General features: G+C 43.2%; 1 protein-coding gene across 1 annotated transcript; it reads right to left on the bottom strand.

The window, feature by feature from the left end:
• Positions 1-965: 965 nt before the first annotated feature.
• Positions 966-15231, bottom strand: rhot2 (ras homolog family member T2). Its single transcript, XM_048990988.1, has 19 exons — positions 15019-15231; positions 14344-14402; positions 13155-13236; positions 12313-12356; positions 10911-10964; positions 9424-9476; positions 9077-9185; positions 8482-8583; positions 8038-8136; positions 6567-6675; positions 5443-5563; positions 5204-5288; positions 4959-5104; positions 4688-4788; positions 3819-3949; positions 3043-3123; positions 2844-2963; positions 2088-2287; positions 966-1888 (listed from the first exon to the last, which is right to left on the bottom strand). The coding sequence occupies exons 1-19, from the start codon at positions 15053-15055 to the stop codon at positions 1771-1773; spliced, it is 1851 nt and encodes a 616-aa protein (XP_048846945.1). The 5' UTR covers positions 15056-15231; the 3' UTR covers positions 966-1770.
• Positions 15232-16941: the final 1710 nt, after the last annotated feature.

Genomic DNA, 16941 nt, shown 5'->3' with positions numbered 1-16941 from the left:
CCCTGTGTGGTAATTAACACAAGTTGTTGAATCAGGTGTGTTATATGAGGGGAAGCCCAAAAATGTCCAGGACTGGACTTGAAGCTGACTGAAGTCCCTGGGAGTGCCCTGATGCTGCTTTGTGTAGGGAGGGTAAGGTGAGGTCTGTCAGCAGCCGCAGTGCTGGCAGTTAAGGCCAGGTGCTCTGTCTGAAGCTAAGCAGGTTTGAGTCTGGCCAGTGCTTGGATGGGGGCCCAGTTGGCTCTGTGAGGATCTGGGTGTGGTAGAGATCCTTTGTTGTATAGCCTCTTCCAGGTCCTTAGTTAAAGGTTAGTTGGTACCTTTTGGAAAAAGTAATGGTGAGGTCCTGACCAAAATCTGGCCATCTATTTACTCAGGCTACTTGGGGAGGGGGGTTGTCTGGAAGCCTATATACAGTGCGCAGACTACCTGGCAGTGGAGGCCCCACACGCAAGGAACTATGGGGGATTGGAACCCTGATCCCTGGGGGGTGCGAGGCAGTGGTACTAACTGCTGTGCCACCCAACCACCTCCCTCCTACCATCCTCTATATCTAAATGATGAATTTGCTTTTCTTTAGGCTGCAGATGGTGATGGGAGTGATGCCCATTCTCAGTGATCACAGGTGCAATTGCTCAGCAGCTGCAGTTCAGGCCGGACAGTCTGAGTGAAACTAAGCAGGCTGGGGCCTGGCCAGTGTCTGGATGGGAGACCGGTTGGGTTGTTGGTCTGTGTGGATCCCAGTGTGAGGGAGATGCTTTACTGTAAGGCCTCTTTTCTGGTCCTTAAGGATCACCTGGTACCTTCTGGGGAAAAAAATAGGGGTGATGTCCTGACTAAAATCTGGCAACCTATTTACTCAGGCCACACAGTGGTGGTGGCTGTAGGGACTCCCCATTGGTTCTGTCAAACACTTTCGCACTATATAAATGTAACATTCATTCAAGGTACGATATACTGAATCATAATTTAGAAATATATATTTATTTTGAATAGCCAATAGAGAACTTTAGTCTGTGTACAATGGAACAGGACATTCGTCGTTCATATTTTAAACTCCGTTCATTTAAATAAAATTAAATGTTGGAAAAGGGCCCAGGAGACCTATTTCATTAAAACAAGTTTTCTGGTTTTAAGGCTAAACTTATAAAGACATGGATGTCATACCTGCAACAACCTCTTAGAAAATAATGGGAAAATTACAACCAAGATTTAAGAACACAGTTTGTGAGACTATGCTGTGTGTCTGACAGCTCTCACCCAGGGCTCCAAGCGAGCATCCATCAGGTTGCCGTAAGACACGTAACAGAACAGACTTACAACAACGCAATCGTCAAATATGCCGAAATTGACTGAATGCTGAGTAAAACAGATCACTTCTGTACATATCCCAACACACAATTCAACATTCTTTATCATCACGACAATGGACTTCATGGCATGAATATTGCTTCCAGTTTGTGTACCGTGAAGTGAAGAAAAAACCAACTGGAAGCTCTACAGGTCAGCGAACCATGCGTCTGTGACCGGAGGCGATAATCAAATATGAATGCATTTCTTCCTTATTCTGCCTCATGGTAATGTCTGTAAAAACCCATGCGATACCTTTCCGCTAAAGGTTGCCTAGTATTTCCAGCTTTCTACTGTAAGGTCAAAGCAGACAGCAGATGTGAACTAGGGCTGGCTTTGAAGACCACTCCTTCTGGGAAGCTGCCGCCTTGCTTTGCTACGTCCGCTCCTGAGAAGCAGCGCTCGACTTCACGCGGCGTTTTATTTATGCTTGATGAAAGCTCTGTAGAGGGTGATGCCCAGGACTGAAAGAACAGCTGCTCCTAGTGTCACTCTCAGCCAGAACGAGGTGCTTGTCATGTCAGAGCCGTTGAGATGTCTAAGAGAAACGCAAAAAGAGCTAATGAGCCACCAGTCCAAGCGATCCAAATCATATGGGCTATGAGAGGAACCACAGATGCAAGGTCATATTAAAACAATACTCATGTGGAAGGAACCAGACAATGAATAAGAGACATTAGTGGGATTATACAGATACAATCTATTAATAAACAGGTAAATTAAAGAAGCAGGTTTACGGGAACATGGCAGCCCAGGCCAGCTTGGAGTAGACCGGCACGTTCAGCGAGTCCTGGACAATACAGGAGAACGGCAGAGGAGGGGGCAGCCGGTGCCTGTAGCAGAATTCTGAGGGTGAAATTCCCTGCTGCGTGTTCTCAGGGAGGTCCGACTTGGAGGCCACCACCAAGCAGGGAATGCTGGAGTTCATGTAGTGTTCCTAAAGGAGCCGGGGGGGGGGGGGGGGGGGGGGGGGGAAGGGAGACAAATTGCAGTCACATATTTTTATAAAGTTGAGTTTCCCCTTGTGAGGACTGACAAATGGTCCCCACATCATCAAAATAAAAGGCTTTTTATCACATTGTGGAAACAAATTGGTCCCTACAATGTAATATATACATAACCCAAACACACACATGCTGTTGTGTACAGCAGTGAACAGATGAGTTTCAACTGCCGATGTCTGTTATAAAATTCATACATTTTAAATAGTATCTATAAACACCATAAAAGAAATGTTTATGTCTGACAGGAATCATATCCTACAGGGCAAGTGAGGAAGACTCAGATCAGTGAATTCTTTATGCACTGGAATGTTACAATCCCCTGATCATACGGAGCGATTGCTCGTGGGCACGGCTGTTTAGTTCAGCTACGGTTCATTCTGACAGTATGAGTGGTGCCCTTCCAGATATTGATGCTAATTAAGAGGAATTATTCCATCAGTAATAACCAAAACAGAAATGCCACCGAATATAAGCCAGTCAAAGACTCACCTTGTAGATACTGGCGCAGTAGCTGAAGGACTTGGGGTTACTGACGTCGTACATGAAACAGGCCACGTCACACGCAGCATCTGAGGGCTTGAATTCTCTCTCCGCGTTCATCTCGTTCAGCTGCGGAGGCAAGACGCGCTGTGACACTCGCATCTCTCTGGTTCACGCTGTGGCTGATGTTTTCACCAAGTATACCTACGATCAAGTACTTCTCCTGGTTGTTAACGTGGACAGTGCTGATGGTGTAGCAGCAAGAGGCACCTGCATCGCTCGTTTGTCTCTGGGATGCAAACCGAAAACACCAAGAGATGAGAGCAGAAGCACAAAACAGGCAGCAGATACGACCTTTTTGCAGATCACAATTCTGTTGCAGATTTTGAGGTATAATTGATTCAATAATGCGGTTCAGCAGCAATTGGCTTTTTAAAAATGGTCTATATATTCAAAGTGTGTTTGATGCTACAAATCATTTATTCAATGTGCATTTACATCTAGCTAGGGCCTTTTGCTCATCTACTAAATAGCTGATATATGGGTATTATTATGTAATATAATTCCATCAATTTCAAATGCTTTCTGCACTTGGACGCCTCACGTAAGCGTACAGTTTTCCATTTCACAGAAGCAAAATGAACGTAATCACCCTTTTAACAAATTTTATCCACCAAAAATATCTTATCTTTTCCTGTATGTTTGCGTTCTTTTCATTTGTTTCTCCCTAGTTTGCTGAAATTTAATTTTCCATCTTCCTTAAGGGAGAAACTAAACAAGAGATGACATCACTGTATACTGGGCTAAGCTTTCACTTTTCAGTAGAACAAATATGAAACCTTCATGTACAAAACTCGTGGCATTTATGTAGAAGAGAATTACAGTAAAACCAAAATAACAGGCTTTCATTCACTGACCAGAGGAAAGTATAGACAAGCAGACACCCTCTAGCCTGTCACGCTTATGGGAACAGGGGCCGCTCACCGATAAGCCGTGACCCAGGAAGGTCTGCAGGAAGGCAGTCTTGCCTGCACCATGACACCCAAAGACCTTGCAGAGGAACACACTTCTCTGGGTCTGTCCCTTCTCTAGGTCTATGGTCTTCTCCCTCGTCACTGCAGAAGCACAGAGACTAATACATCACCCTAGAAAATCAACTTCAAATAAACATGACTTAACGTTTGACTCAAATGTAAAATGAATTTGGCAAATATTTAAGGCTCTTGACAATAATGATGAATTGAATCTTTCAGTAGCAAAAAGAAATATGTTCATCGTGGTACAGATGCGCCTCTACTTATGAAACTTCAGACACACGAACGAAAAGGACTAAGTCCAAATTGTGTTCACTGGGCTCCCGTTTCCTGTCCATAATTTTTTTCTTCTGAGCGCCAATTCCACCTAGTACGACTTCTGACCACTACTCCCACCGCATATTTTTCAAACAAACATTTATGAAGATTCAGACTCCACATGCTTTTCTTCTGCTTACTGATGCAGTTAATCAATTCCTGCATTCCACCGATTTCTGATTAATGAACACAGAACTTTCTGAAGGCCTGTTAAGGACCAACTATTTCACTGTTCTTTTCCATCTCCAGCTATTTAGCGCTGCAGTATATTCTTTTTGCAGGTTCCAGGCTTTTTCAACTGACAGCTAATGCAGGAAGTCATTAAAAAAAGGCAAAAATATTGAATTCACTTAATACCTTGTTTTTTTATGGAATTATGCAAAATGATGCTTGCGAAAGAATCACTGACCCTTTACCTACTGTAATGACTAATCCATAGGTACTACATACAATTGTAGCAGAATCTTTCATGTGACACATGAGTGAAACAGGAAGAAATACCCATCAATGCTGCAATCTGTGAGTCCTGGTCTGTGAGCACGGGGTAACCAAGGTAACCAAGATATCCCAGACAGCAACGGACATCCAGGTATGCGGTCAGCCTGCAAAAGAGATCCGCCGTAAACACCCTCAAGAAACCAACTAAAAAAGTACAAGCATGAATATACTGATGACTGTCTGAAGATGAAAGGATGTGAAAAGCTAATCATCTAGAATGGTATATTTCTGAAATGGAGCCGGCAGGCAGTTTCAGACATACGTTTCTACTTACATCCACTGACACAAGTAGCCATGTAAGGGTATGTAGCCGTCACTGTTAACAGGGACTGCTGCGTAGACATCGGGACCCCATGGCATGTGGGGACACACAGCGAACAGCTTCTTCAGCTCAGCTGGGGACAGCGCTCTGTCCTTATCCTAGTCAAAGCAAAAGACGAGGACAAGCATCAACCGCGTGACCCGCAGACTGACCTTGTACCAGTTGCGTTTTGCACAGACAGAGATCCGCAGTCGCACCTCGTCGTACTTCTCAAACAACTTCTGCAGGAACTGCTGGCCATGGTGGTTAAGCTCTGTCGTGCAGGCCGGTGGAACATGGAGTCTGGCCCAAAAGGAAGCAGATGCATCTACCGTTATGCAGAGATCTTAGACCTTCGCGCTAATTCATTTCACTGAAGGGAATCTGTGATTTATGCTGCAGTGACCATCACCGAGTCAAAAAAGGTGAACATTTTTAAGCAAGGCGGTAGTCATACTGAGGATAGAGATAGTCATCTGTCAGATCTAACGTGTCGTCATAGCCAAACTTCCTGAGAATGGTCCACGTGGTCTCATGTCGGCCCCTCTGGATGAAAAGCGTGTTGAGGAAGAGGAAGCCTGAGGAGCACAGAGGAGAGGAATGGGTGACAGATCTTTGTCAGCACAGAAAATAGCAGGTAGGTTTGTCACAAAGGATGGAACTTCTGATCACTCAACAATCAACAATAATCTGCCGCGTCAAAAAGCTGCACCCATCTTACATTTAGAAGGAAATCAGCCAAATGCCACACAAATAGGTAGCCATACCATCGCTACTGCTGCTAGCTGTCACATTAACATCACATATTTGGCTAACTTTGGTTACATAGTCTTAGAAGTAATTTTTGAAGTAAACAATCAGTCCCCCCCCCCTCCCACCCAAAAAAAAAAAAAAAAAAGTAGGACAGTTCAATTTACATTAAAACGACCTTACTGTGTCCAGTAAGAGGTGAATTAGGGTTGGGCGATATATCGATTTTATATTTCGCACGCGCAATAATCACCAGGGCTACAGATCAAAGGCGAAGCATTTTTCGATACTATACGGGCATTTATTTACGCCCAATATTTGGTAAGCAGATTAGTAGTACAGCTAAAATATTAATGAGATGCGTTTGTGACACCCAAAACTTAGCAATCTTTATTAAATTCGGTTAGCAGAGCACACCACATCATGCTCTTTGGTATACCTTAGCGCGATTTGCACCGAAATGTTACTGAAGAAAGGAACAGCTCAGCAGCCACGATATCTTTTAAAAGAGGAGATCTTGCGGATAAACAAGGTAAAAAGACATCGGTGGTGTGGTGGCACTTTTTGCAATTTAAAGTCAAGTAACGTTTATTAAACATAAGGATATGCCGAATTTGGTAACATTTGGGTGCCATAAAATGCCTCATTAATATTTTGGCTGTATTGAATCGTCACATTTATCTTTTTTGCACTGTTCTGTAAACCACGCGAGGCACAGACGCGAATTGTAGCACGAAAGACAGAGAACTACACAAGCCCAAGCATTAATTACTGACCTCCTGCAGTTTCTAACCATTCACTGGCACAAACAGCCCCCACTATCTCGCTCACCATTCAGCGTTAGCCCATTGTCCTGAATGCCGTCGCTGGTGTTCTTCCACACCACAGTTTTCACATCCTCCAGGGCTTGGGGTGCCAGGGGGTTCCCAAAACACGACTTCTAATAAGGAAAGACGACAGCAAGGCGAGAGCATTAGGACAGTGATGTTCTGGGGGCAGCCTCTGAGTGTGGGCGTGGCAGACCATCCTATTTCGTTATAAATAGGATTACTCCATACTATTTCGATATAAGAACTACAACCTTCAAGCATAACGGCCACATCTGACGGCTTGGCAGCAGATTGAGATTAGAGATGGATGTGTGCCTGAGCAGGCTGATCGATTATAAATCGGAATGCATGCAAACAACTGACCTACATTTATTACTTTAATGTCACAATAAGTCATAACCGCCAGTGAAACAACCTTGAATAGAACAAAACTCATTAATTTGTGGTTTAGACGTTTCATGTGTCTATGTAAAGGGGTTCCCATTTTACTGAATTACTAAAAATTCCTAAATTTTCTGCATCGACTTCCATCAAAGGACAGACTGCTTAGCCAGAGTTCAAACAATTAACGCCTTCTTCCTAAACTGAACACCGACAGACAAATACCTAATTCATCTGAAATTTTCTGAAGGCAAATGAAATCAGTGTATAAGAACGGGAGAATTAAAAAGGGGGACTTTTTAAGACTTGACATGGATTGTGAGGGAGAGTGGATTTAAAAACACTGTGTTTATTATTCGGATCAACGAAGCGACTAGAGTCAGTGAGCCCATCCAGTACCCCAATGACAAGACGAAAAAGAAAACTAAACAGGCACAAAAGAAGCTACCAGTCACCTCAATGCCTCCTGACACAATTGGGGTATGGCAGACAAAGAGCTGACAAAGTTCTCCTCCATTCAGGAGGGTAAAGGAATAAAAACACTGAACACTGGAAATTAACATCAGTCGGGCTGATGTATCCCAACCTCTGGGAATACTAAGGCATGGAGAAACCTACAAGTCCATGTGTCAAGCATGTTGTGTGCCATTTTCCAATTCGATTCATTCAACTCCAAAGCATTCGGCACAGAAATATAAACATTCATCACACTATGCATGCGGAAATATACGGAAGACAGCAACAGATGGAAACAAAATCCCTTAAGGGCTGAAGTACCAGGTGATAAATGTAGCTGCTAGTGTTCTGATAGTAGTGGCCGTTAGAAGGAGACACGCTCTGCTCTCTGACACAGGCAGAGTAACATTTAAACACCACAGGAACGTCACATGCTGAAGGTTAGTGCTTCCTTCACCATAATGCATCCGGCTTATTACAGTAGCCTGGATGGTCAGCAGGTCTGAATCCATCTGAACTTAAACATACACTACAGATACACCCTCAGATACACCACAACTCATGGAAGCTGAGGGAATCACCGGAGACAAAAAGGCCGTACATCCGATGGGAAGCCAACACCGACCTATTCTTACCTGAAAGCAGTTCAGCTCGTCGTCGCTAAGAATCCCATCATTATCTTGGTCAGATACGATGAATATTCGACTCAGAGCTCGAACACAGCTGGGTCTGAGCTGAAGAAACAGAAAACACGGAGTTCAACTCATTCCCTTTGAGAAAGGGCTCACCCATGCTGAGCAGCCAGAAGAGGCCTGGAAATTCTCCCAAGTCAGCTGGCAGAGCCAAACATCCTGTTTGCGACCTGTTTGAGGTGTATGAGCCATACGAGGCGGCAGCTGGGTCACCCGTTTGAGGTGTATGAGCCGTACGAGGTGGCAGCCGGGTCACCCGTTTGAGGTGTATGAGCCGTACGAGGCGGCAGCCGGGTCACCCGTTTGAGGTGTATGAGCCGTACGAGGTGGCAGCCGGGTCACCTGACTTGCAGTGTATGAGCTGTATGATGGGGCAAGTCTGGTCACCTGTTTGTCTTCAGGGTCATACAGTGGAGCAGTTGGATGCAGCACAGCCTTCTGCGCGTAGTAAAAAAGCTCTGAGATGTTCTTCAAGTTCTTGGCAGAGCACTTGAATGGAAGAAGAGAACACCTTACTCTCACCATTGTTTTATTTTAACTATCATTCTGGTCACCTCTACATTTTTAGTGCAATGACAGAACGGACACTGCTGCAGGTATTAAGGCTGCTAGGTGCCATTCTCAGTTCCAGCACTTTTTGTACACTGGGTCTCTGTTCAATTCATTTCAGTATGACTGAAACTAGTACCCACCCACCCATCCATCCACATCTAAGATCTCTCTAGACCAGGAGTACAACATTTCTTAAAATCAACACCTGAAATTGAGATTTAATCTTAGCTTTTTCCACAGATTTACAGCTTAAGAGCATTAGTTTTACCAAAATGGCTTATTCAAAGCAGGGTAACGCTCAGCCCGTGACCTATACAAGTCTATGCATATGACTGAAGGGCAGGACACACAGCGCACAGATATGGGCCCACAATCAAACCCAGAACCAGAACGCTAACTAATGCACAACAACAACATATGAAGGTCTAACCTCAACACAAGTCTCAATTTCGGAGAATTGGTTCATGATGGGCAAGATGGATTCCATAGAGCTTGCAGAACGCAGGTCTGACTTGTTTCCAACCAAGATAATAGGCATCCTGCAACAACACCATCAGCCGATACAAATACATCATGATGTGTACATGCTATAGCTTTACTAAAATCACCAACATCCAGCAAACAGTTAACAGAACATGCAACAAGTACAACTATATCTGCCTGCCCAATACATTCCTAACTAACCATCTGCCATAAAAGAGCAAGTCAAATTAGTCACTCTCCACAATCTGCAGTTCAGTCACACTGTACAGTGTAGTGCAGTGTAAGACTACTTACTTGCTTCCCTTTTCTGCTTTGCCATTCACTAAAGGGATCCATTTGGTTCGAATCTAGAAGAAAATATTGGTAAAAACTAACTACTTAGAATATTAAGCAGAACAAAGTAATTAATTGACAAATATTTCTGACAGGCTAAAAAAATACTATCCAGTGTACCAAAAATTACACTAAACATAGCCTTAGAAAACAGGATTGTAAAATAAAGTATTTTTATTGTGTAAATCATGTGCCTGTATATAAATGTTACCAAAATTAACACACACAGTGATCTGGTAGCTCTGCAGTATATTTAAGGAATCAACTTTAGGAGATGACACTCATGAAATAGGTGAGAATTAAACATAAATAAATAAAAGATTCAATTAGAGGTTCACCAGAATCCGATAACTTGACATTTTGTTAATGGTGTCAGCGTGTTTCCTGGTACATTAGTTTAATATAATCCCTGTAACACTTGCTATCAATGTTAATATGGCGGAATGGGTAAAGACAGATCTCAACGTTGGAACAATTCATAAATTCAAAACAGAAATTTTACGAAGTAACAAAGAGCAAAGCAGATGGGAGTTTATATACACGTTATTGGGCATGTGAAACACATTACGATTCTTCATGTCCGTAACCAACGAACACAATGTTCTTGTCTCAGCTGGATTCATGTTATTATCCTCAGAAGTAAAAGATATTCAGTGCATGAGCATTTGCTTTTCTCCCATTGCCTTTGGGAAACAATCAGTAACTTATCATCTGCCTGCCAAAAAGCTCCTCCAAGACAAACACATGGATACAATTCATTTCCAGTGGGTTTCCTGCAGGTATTCTGGATTCATTCTGCAGTGTGTGTGTGTGTGTGTGTGTGTGTGTGTGTGTGTCCTGGAAGGCAAGGATCCAACACAGATTACAAGTTTCCCTGCTCAATCAGCTAATTACCAAGATTAGTAGGTGTGTTTGAGCAGACAAATCTGCAAGCTGTGTTGGATTCTGGCCCTCCAGGACCAGACCTTGGGAACACTGTGTATTCCCTACGATAGACTGCAATTCCATCCAGGGTGTAATGCTCACTTGGGCCTCTGCTGCCTGGGACAGGTTCAGCGAATGAATGGGAATATTATACTGACGACTTATTTTTTTTATACAAATCCTGTTACTGGAACACGCTGTATGCTTGCACTCGTTGCTGATGGGCTTTGTGTGGTGGAGATGTTCCAGGGCGCAAACAAAGCAAATCAAGTACAGAAAAGGTATCTTTTACCTTAATATAAAGGAAAGCTACTTTAAAAAAGCGCATGTTAATTTGGGCCAATAACACAGGACACCAGGATCCTTATTCTGTCACCTCAGCCAAGTTCCAGTACTGAAGACTGTGGCAGATTCCAAAGTAACGAACCTGAACTGAGGAACACGACTGTGTTTTATTGGTTAAATTTAATGTAAGCAAAAGAGGCCAATGCCAGCGTATCTGAAGAGCAGCAACCTGACATCACCTTGTCAATGGTGTCCTCCTGGGTGACGTCATACACCACACAAACCACATTGGCCTGAGTGGAAAAAGACAAGTTAGAATCACCATTAGGAATTCCCGTCTGCCAACATTATCCAAGGGGTGTTAGTCTCACAAGAGGCGTCATAAATCTATTAAAAATAACAACAAGAGTTAAGCATTCATCCGCTCATTCCCTGCAACAAGGTCATGTGATACAAAACCAATCCCAAAATGCCAAGCAAATAAAGCATCTCTGTTAATGGTTTTGATCTACTAACAAAAATAATTGCGCATCACAATCAACTGCAAACATCTTCCATTCCCAGGACATTGAGCCGTGAGACAGCAGGGTGGCACAGCGCCAAGCCTTGCTGATTCAAACACCAGAGGATGGCTCTGTCATAATGACGCACTTTAATTGGTCTAGCATATTGTTTCTCCATCCAGTCCTCATGGATCCCCAGACAGTCCACATTTTTCCTTCTTCCCAGGCAGGGAGCAAAAACGGGGACCGTCCGGCAGGCAGGGAGCAAAAACGGGGACCGTCCGGCAGGCAGGGAGCAAAAACGGGGACCGTCCGGCAGGCAGGGAGCAAAAACGGGGACTGTCCGGCAGGCAGGGAGCAAAAACGGGGGCCGTCCGGCAGGCAGGGAGCAAAAACGGGGGCCGTCCGGCAGGCAGGGAGCAAAAACGGGGGCCGTCCGGCAGGCAGGGAGCAAAAACGGGGACCGTCCGGCAGGCAGGGAGCAAAAACGGGGACCGTCCGGCAGGCAGGGAGCAAAAACGGGGACTGTCTGGGGGTCCTCAAGGATCAGGTTGAGAAACACAGCTGTAGTAGAACTGCCATCTCTATTAATGTATAAAACCATCACCTTGGCAATAAAATCATGCAAATGTCAATATATACTTGTTTTATAGTGGAAACATTTAGCAACATTATATTTTATTTCTGTGGGGTAGCACGGTAGTGTAGTAATTAGCACTGTTACCTCACACCTCTGGGACCAGGGCTCGTGTCTCTGTATGATTCCATGTATGTTGAGATTGCATGTTCTCCCTGTGTCATCGGAGGGTTTCCTCTGGGTACTACGTACCCCAGTCCCCCCACCCCCAAATCCTCAATCACGCTGAGGTTAACTGGAGTTAGCAAATTGCCCATAGGTGTGCATGTGTCAGTGAATGGTGTGTGTGTGTGTGTGTGTGTGCCCTGCCTTGTGCCCATAGCCTCAGGGATAGGCTCAGGACTCCCCGCGAGCCTGAACAGGATAAATGGTTTCGGGAAATTAATCTTCTATTTCTGCTTTCTATTTAAAATATAATTCCTTCATATAACAACCTGTCTTCCACCGAAATACAATATAGCACATCAAGTCTTAAAAAACAAAAGGAACTGCCACTATTACCTTAAGGATCTCCTCTTGTAGCACCTCATCACTCTGCTCAGTCTCTGCAAGATGAGAAGAGCCTGCTGTTAGGACAGGCACCGCCCTCGCAGTCTATGCACCCGAGGCAGGTGTCCACAGACAGGCACGTTCACATCAGCAGCCCCCCCTTCCTTCCAGGTCCCCACACTAACCAGTGCAGCGGTTTAGATTTGGCTGCAAGACCAAAGGGGTGGTGTACGACAAAGCGAGTTCACTGGCTCAGCGAGGTTTCCAGAGGTGTACTTCCGAGTTTTGCCTACCATGAATTGTAGCTCAGTTTTAAACCGGGTGTATTGCCTGAGTAATTTGCGCTGCACGCCTAACCTGCTCCCAGCAAGTTTAAGGGTAGGCTTCCAGCTTAAAACAGGCATAAGCCCCACCCTTTCAACAAAAACAAATATACAAACCGCCCGTTCAACAAAAAAAAGTAGGTTATATAAAAGCCGCCCTTTGACTTAATAGTTGGATAGGGCAATACCCACAGATTAGCTCAGTCCACAAATAAATTTAATGTTTTTATCCCAAATCCTGATACCGATATCCTGTGCTAGCATCTTGCGGGTGATAATAAAGTTTGCGGGGAAGGGTGGGTATGACCTACCTTTTTCCTACGGAAGGGTTTGAATCATTCGTTTACAATGTTCACACTGCCGCTTTTACGCAATCACGCACAGACAAACCCAGAGTCAATTTATTGAGTCAACCACCCTCGTAGCACGGTTTAACACTGATTATGAAAATTAGGGTTAGTTAACCTGGCTCTGGTGAGTTAACTCTGAATATCATTAGTAGCGGCTCCACAAGACAAGTCTGTGCTTTACCGGAGTAGTCAACGATATGTGTTGGGACCTTCTCGGGTGTGACATCTGCAGGGATGGTTATCTCTTCAACCCGAAGAGGTACCTAAGGACACCAGAAGTTTAGATCAGCTTTATCATGATATTTTATACTAAGACATTTAAGTCTTGGTATCACCAAATCTTGGTTACTTCCCCTGACCCTGGACTGAAATAGTGACTGAATACAGATGGTCTGCTATGGTGTTCATCCTAACCGTCAACAGACAGAAGCCAAAGAACGGAAACTAATGAGCTGTCACTCACCACCTAGTTTAAACTTGCATCGAAACGTAAATATTTTATTTCCAGCTGATTAAAATAAGCAGTCACAAACAGCACACACTAATCCCACTCTCTTTGGGATATAAACTGTTGGTTGTCTAATCAATACTAAGAAACCAAGGTTATTGGGGAAAGTGAACAAGTTTAACAGACAACAGTCTTAAAATGATTTTTTTATTATTTCACATATAATCGCTTACAAAAGTACCCTGCACTGTTTCCACTGTGAAATCGCATTGCACCACATAAACAGTACTTAGCAAAAAAATAAAAATATAATACTTCTGTGAGACCAAACACTTTGCAAAAGCGGTAAGTTTAACAGTCAGTTCTGGGGGAAGCGATTACTGAAATTATGTTCACATCTCCAAAGAGATGCAATGAGAGGCTACATGGATAGAAGACTGAATCTCCTGTCGCTTAATGGCTACTTCCAGCCAAAAAGCAAGACGGCAGAAAGGAGATACTGAGTTATTGTGGTTTTAAACTGAACAAAACAAGTGACCCTGCAGACCCGAACACCTCAGTACGCAAACACTGCTAAGGGGGAATAACACGTCTAACCTGGCAAAGCATCTGTGCAAGTGGTGAGGATTCTTACAGTCCTCAGAAAGGCTTCTACCAAATATTACATTCGGGATGAAAACTTCAGCGAAAGTTTGCAAAAATTAAACAAGCTTTCAATGACTTCAGTCTTAAAATGATACTTTGACTAACGTATCAAAAAGGCATGCAAAATTCTATTTAATGGGAAAGGTCAGAATATTTCCGCAAGCTGCAGAAATACTAACCTCTCAAATCTATTTTGAATTGTGGAAAAAAAAAGGTAAAACATGATGAGAGAAACTTCAATCATTAAACTGCACATTATGGACGCAGGGGTACGGACCTCCTCGGGAAACTCCTCCCCGACCAGACACAGGATTAGCGACGTCTTCCCAACCTTGGCTGAATTAACAGTGAAGAGATAAAAGGTTAAAACCGATGGTGAAAATGACATGAACAGACTGACAGGTATTACACGGCTTTATATAAAGCATGGCCGAGCTTTCTACGTAGCCAATAAGACAGTTAATATAGCACAATACAGCTCCCAATACCAACGCTTTAATAGGAAGCGTACGTAACAATCGTTATGGTGATACGAGCTTTGCACGCTGGTGTAAATGGCATTTGAACTAAAGCAAGCAGTCTTTCAGTTTTTCAGTACAAAACACGGGTGCATGAGTAGCTACTTCAAAAGTGTTCAAACAGCGTTTTGATTTCGTAAAATCTTTACAGTATAGTTCATCATCTAAACACAAAAAAGTTATGTATTACACACGGCCCCGGCACAACAGCATGGTTATTAGCAAGCTAGAAAAGCATCCAGTCCATTATAAGGCCGGCTGCGGTTTATATCCGCTTATTTACTGACCACTGCCCCGTTAGCTTTAATGGAAAGAAATATACACTCAATTCCTGCTGCATTTCATGTTTAATTTCATTTGAAACACCTTGTTGCATTATTGTCTAGCGCAAAAAAAGTTTCAGGTTAAGACGGGCGCAAAAGCATCGCACTTACGCTCCCCCAAAAGCAAAATCCTGACATCTCGTTTCATGCTTCCAAAAGTCCCCTCCTCGAAATACTCGATTTAAAAAAATAGATTTTAAGTAGCAATAAGCTACATGCGTTTGTATAATATTTTCAGAGCATACGCTTCTCCGTGACCCATCCAAGGAGAATCGCGCTCAAGCCGCTTCCGCTTCCCCGCGCCTGCGCACTGCGACCGCCTCTCGTCATTAACCCCGTACTGCATGGCTGAACTACCACGAGCTTCCAGTAAGACCCAGCTATATTATTGTTAATTCGTTGATATTCCTAATCATTATTATATATTTGATATACCTAAGAGGAGTCGTAGAATTTCCTGGAATATGTCAAAAATAATCGTCTCCTGGTTTCATGCAGCTTTTATTGCGACGCTGCATCGACAAATGGCTTGGTCCGGCGACAGGTGGCCAGTCAGATTTCAACAGTTGTGTCCATAAATCCTATACGAAAACCAGAAGTGGGAAGTCCAGGTCCAGAAAATATAAATCCAGACCAAGGTTTTATTACAACCAACCTGTTGAGCATAAAGAGTTAGAGTCACAGAGTACTCAACTGGTCGGTTGAATCAAAACCTTGGTCTGGATTTATACTTTCTGTACCTGAATTTTCCTCCTTTGAGGAAAACCCATTGTGTATGCTGTGAGTTAGCGTTGGAAAGCACGGTTCAATTTACAGAATCTGTTCGATCAAAATGGTCCAATTGAAATTAAAAACACGCTCATAAACAGGCTTTAACTTTATAAATATAAACGGCTCCAAGATTGATAAAACCTCACAAAATTTGCAAACATATAGCCTAAAAATGCTGTAATTAAAGGATATACCGAAAAGGATTGTTTATTGAATGTCTATTGAAATGTGCCAAACCAATTGAGAAAAACTAAAAAAGGATAAAACAATACCAAAGCCACATCTGTCGTATCTTTTGTTTATTAATATGCAGAATACACAGCCTTTATGTTGTAGTTTATGTTTTGTCTGCCAAAAATCATCACCAAACGCTGCTAGCAGTGGCTCTATTAGCTCTTAAGCAGATTTCTGGTACAAACAGAATCGGTCTCTCGGTGAATTTCGGGTCTTATGAGATTTGCCGAGTAACTGCTGGAACCAAACCCTTCAGGGCGATCATCCTCCAGCGGTCCAGCAGGTGGGAGGCAGCGCCCCCTTCAGGGCGGTCATCCTCCAGAGAAGGCTAGTTTAGCAAGGTTTCTTTAGTCTTACCCATGAGCTTTGGTTATACGAATCGTAGCTCACTTTTAAACGGGGTATACTGCCATTTCGCTGCATGCTTAATCTGGGTCCTGTATCACGAAGCAGGATTTCTTGCTTTGCCGTATAATTTTTTATACGGTAGTTGGACCAATCAAAGAGAAGTCAATATTACCTGACCTAAAAAATGGTTTTTTTTTCAGACTCTCAAAATGCTTTGTACACGGAAATCCTGTGACCGCAGTAAAGTTAGCTTCAAATTCGATGTTCAGTTTTCCTACTGTAATATCCTTCAACAAAAGTCAGGCAGTTTTTAATCGCAGACCTTTGATGTCTATAGGCGCATAGATATTTTTTGCGTTTGAATCCCATTCACTATGTTTGCCGAATCTTGATAATATCCATGAAAAGAGGCGATTTCTGCTGTAATGAGATACTGCTTCAGCATATTAAGTTCATCTTCTTCCCTTGAGTTTGCTTCAGTACTTTTGTGATACGGACCCCAGGTGTGAAATGAGTTTTCTCCCCAGTTAAAGTTTGGGTGTTTCTACTTTATAAGTAACCGTGCCAGCTGTGTCCAGTATCAGTCTTATCAGTGTTTACCTTTGAACTCATAAGTTTCCAGTCAAAAGCCGAAAGGGTCAATTTTTTATGGAAATGAATGAAGTGATATGATAGTGTATC

The sequence above is a fragment of the Brienomyrus brachyistius genome, chromosome 22 (genome assembly GCF_023856365.1).
Source record: "Brienomyrus brachyistius isolate T26 chromosome 22, BBRACH_0.4, whole genome shotgun sequence".
In the NCBI taxonomy this organism is placed as follows: Eukaryota; Metazoa; Chordata; class Actinopteri; order Osteoglossiformes; family Mormyridae; genus Brienomyrus; species Brienomyrus brachyistius.
This window is presented reverse-complemented; position numbering and strand designations above follow the sequence as displayed.